The sequence below is a fragment of the Myotis brandtii genome, unplaced genomic scaffold (assembly GCF_000412655.1).
Source record: "Myotis brandtii unplaced genomic scaffold, ASM41265v1 scaffold78, whole genome shotgun sequence".
Lineage (NCBI taxonomy): Eukaryota > Metazoa > Chordata > Mammalia > Chiroptera > Vespertilionidae > Myotis > Myotis brandtii.
Genome location: NW_005371131.1, coordinates 170968 through 173966, shown reverse-complemented (window position 1 = coordinate 173966; position 2999 = coordinate 170968). Strand labels below are relative to the sequence as shown.

Sequence of the window (2999 nt, the reverse complement as noted above, 5' to 3'; positions counted from 1 at the left end):
CCGCTCTGTGTTAGTCCCGCGAGCGGTTCGCCGGGGGATTTCAAGGCACCGTCACGGCACTCGGGCGCCGATTCTCTCGGGGAAGGGCCCGACCGCGCCGCACTCCCCGGGACCGCTGAGGCTGTCCGGCTTCGAGCGGAGGGAAGAGTGCGATCCCCGGCCCTCGGTGTCCTATTCGGTTCAGCCACGGTCTCGTCCTCCCGGCGGCAGCCTCGGAGCTCCTCGGGGCTTCCTAAGGGCCGTCCAGCGCATTGTGCGCCGGAAGGTAAACGCAGTCCCGCGTGGATTCCCCCCTCGGCTGCCCCAAGGGCATGTGGAAGGAAGGCATCACCACATATTCACTGTCCACCTGAGCTGCCCTCCTTTTGGAATTTTGTTCAGAAAATTAGAAAAACAATAAGAGATCACTCTTACAATTCCGTCACTTCTTTAACCCTGCTTCGACAGCACTCAACACCATTACACCCAACAGTTATCACTGAACACGTTTGAGGGCCCACGACGTGGTTGGGAGTCCTCCAGGCAACTTTTGGATTACCTTAAATGTTTGTAATTTGTAAGCCTGCTAAGGGTTACAGATATATTTACATAAGATTAGTTATCGAGGCTTGCCAGCACTGTTCTAGGTGCTTCACAAATATAACCTTATTTTCCGCTAACTATTCTGTGAGGTAGGTATTTTTTTTTTCTTTTTAGAGGCGAGAACTGACGCTCAGGTTAATTCACTTGCTCTAGGCCACATAGCTAGTAAGTAGTGGATCCAAATGGGAACCCAGGCTCCAACGGTAACCTGTCTTTAGAAAACGGTTGTAAAGATGGGTAGGGAATTCCCTTCATAAAATGTGACTTTGGACTTCTCTATTTAAGAAACACCTACTCTGCGAATAGGACAGAGCCCTATGATGAGAAGAGCATGCTTTAAAAAAAAAGTTTCCATTGATTTCAGAAAGAGGAAGGGAGAAGGGGAGAGAGATAGGAAATGATCTTGATCGGCTGCCTCCTGCCCGCCCCCTACTGGGGGTCAGCCCCAAACTCATGCCTGTGTCCTGACTGGGAATCGAAGGGTGACCTCTTGGTCCAACCACTGAGCCACACCTGCCGGGCAAGAGCATGATTTTTAGTATCCCATCATGTGCCAGCACATTCTGAACTTGAACTCTTTCTGGACAAGCCAGTTTATTAGTAAAATATTAAATATCAATTATTATTCTAAAGTACAATGCCTTGATATTTTGCTTTTCTGACAAATCATATTTTATTTGTAACTACCTCAAAGAGAAATATATAGGGTAGTGGTGAACAGTTTAGCCAATCACAAAGGAAAAAACCCATTCGAAGAACTGTTACCAAGACATTGGGAGGTGGGTGACTTCTTGCCCAGGGTTCCCAGCTGTGTTTGTACACGTAAGACTTGAAAACAGGAACAAGACGAGGTTGCCGCTTTCCTTTCAGGTGGATCCCGGAAACTGAAAGCCACTTTGAACCCTGCCTTTTTGTTCACTAAATTCTGTGTTCCAAACCCTAAATCTTGGGCATGTTACCTTCTCAAGCGGCTGCTTTCTTGCTTGCTACCTGGGACCAGTGGCCTACTCCCCAATTTCATCAAGCTTTTCAGATTTTTGAAACAGGAATTCAAGATACTAAAACTTTGTTGATGGTGTTTTGGATTGGGGCTTTCCACAAGTGGTGATACTGAAAAAATCATCCGTAGGAAACTACCTTAAACAGACCCTAACTAGATCTCAGCTCCACAGTTCGTAAATGTGGTGAGGTGTGTTAAAGAACAGAAGCTCAACCCCGGTAAATTTGAAGATCTAATTGGCTTTATTAAATGATCCATGAATTGGCAACTCATCTAGTAAATAGAAGGGAGCCCCAAGTAGTTGTACAAAACGGAAGGTTTTTATAGGCAGGAGGGTGGGACAACGAGGTTAAAAGAATGGGTTGTTTCAGACTAGGTCACCTTCCTTTGCGAGAAGGCAGAGGGATCTTTTCAGGCAGCTTACCTCGCCAGTGATCAGGAAATTGCTGATTGATTTAAAATTCCACTCGTGGGAGAGAATGAAACTGCATATTGAGTCTTGGTGAAGCTTACCACAGTGACTCCGTTTTGGGTCTATTTCTTTTTAACAGGTGCTTCTGGCTTCTGTTAAGCTGGCTGCCTCTTCTGTCTCTCCGCAGAAGACAGTGAATGGAGAATTCTCCCTAAGGTCAGCGTTTCATTAATTGCCTCGCTCTGGCTGCTACAGTATCCCAGGCATCGATCCAATCCTACTATCAAAATTTCCCGGAGATTGCCAGCAGGTCGGACCTCGGTCTTCCAGGGACTGCCCCGAGTCGCTGAGTGGAGTGGGACGCGCCTTGAGCAGTTTACTATCTCCGTGGGCGGTGGCCCAAGGCGCGGGACCTATCCCATGACCCGATTGGGCCTTGCCCCTGTCCATCATCCGACGGCTCTGGGCGCCGACTGTTTTGCCGTAAGATTTGGAAGTTGAGCACCGCCTCTGGAAACGAGGGGCGTGAAGATTGGCGAAGGTAAACGTTGTGTGTATTTTTCTCCTCATTGGATGGCTACTGTGTCAGTCATACTCTCCGCTGCTCCCCTTGGCGGGAAGGCTCCGGGCTGGTAGCGTGGACACAGTGCTGCCCCGCCCAAGTTGCGATCCGGGCGCGTGACGTCTCAGATATTTGTTGTTGGGGTTTGGGCCTCATTAATTATTCATTAACCCTTGAAAGGGCTGCAGCGATTGGTGGCTGGGAAGCCTGGTCAATTGTTTCTTCGCTAGAGATAGGTGTCGCCCTCTACGCGGCCGAAAACGTTTCGCATAAATTATTCCGATGAGGTGTGGGGCGGGACTACGCATAGATTAGGCAAATGAGCAGGGGAGGGACGCGAGGCCGGGTACGAATTAGCCTAAGTTATTAAAGATGGCGGCGGAGCGGAGTCGCTCCCCGATGGACTCGCCGGTCCCGGCCTCTATGTTCGCCCCCGAGCCCAG

General features: G+C 49.3%; 1 protein-coding gene across 1 annotated transcript in view; it reads left to right on the top strand.

The window, feature by feature from the left end:
- The first annotated feature begins 6 nt into the window (after positions 1 to 6).
- Positions 7 to 2999, top strand: part of GTPBP1 (GTP binding protein 1) — a 26564-nt gene continuing 23571 nt past the window's right edge. Inside the window, exons 1-2 of the mRNA XM_014530790.1 lie at positions 7 to 265; positions 2134 to 2993. Of these exons, the coding sequence (XP_014386276.1) occupies positions 2929 to 2993 (65 nt within the window). The 5' untranslated portion in view covers positions 7 to 265; positions 2134 to 2928. The remainder of the gene's footprint in view (positions 266 to 2133; positions 2994 to 2999) is intronic.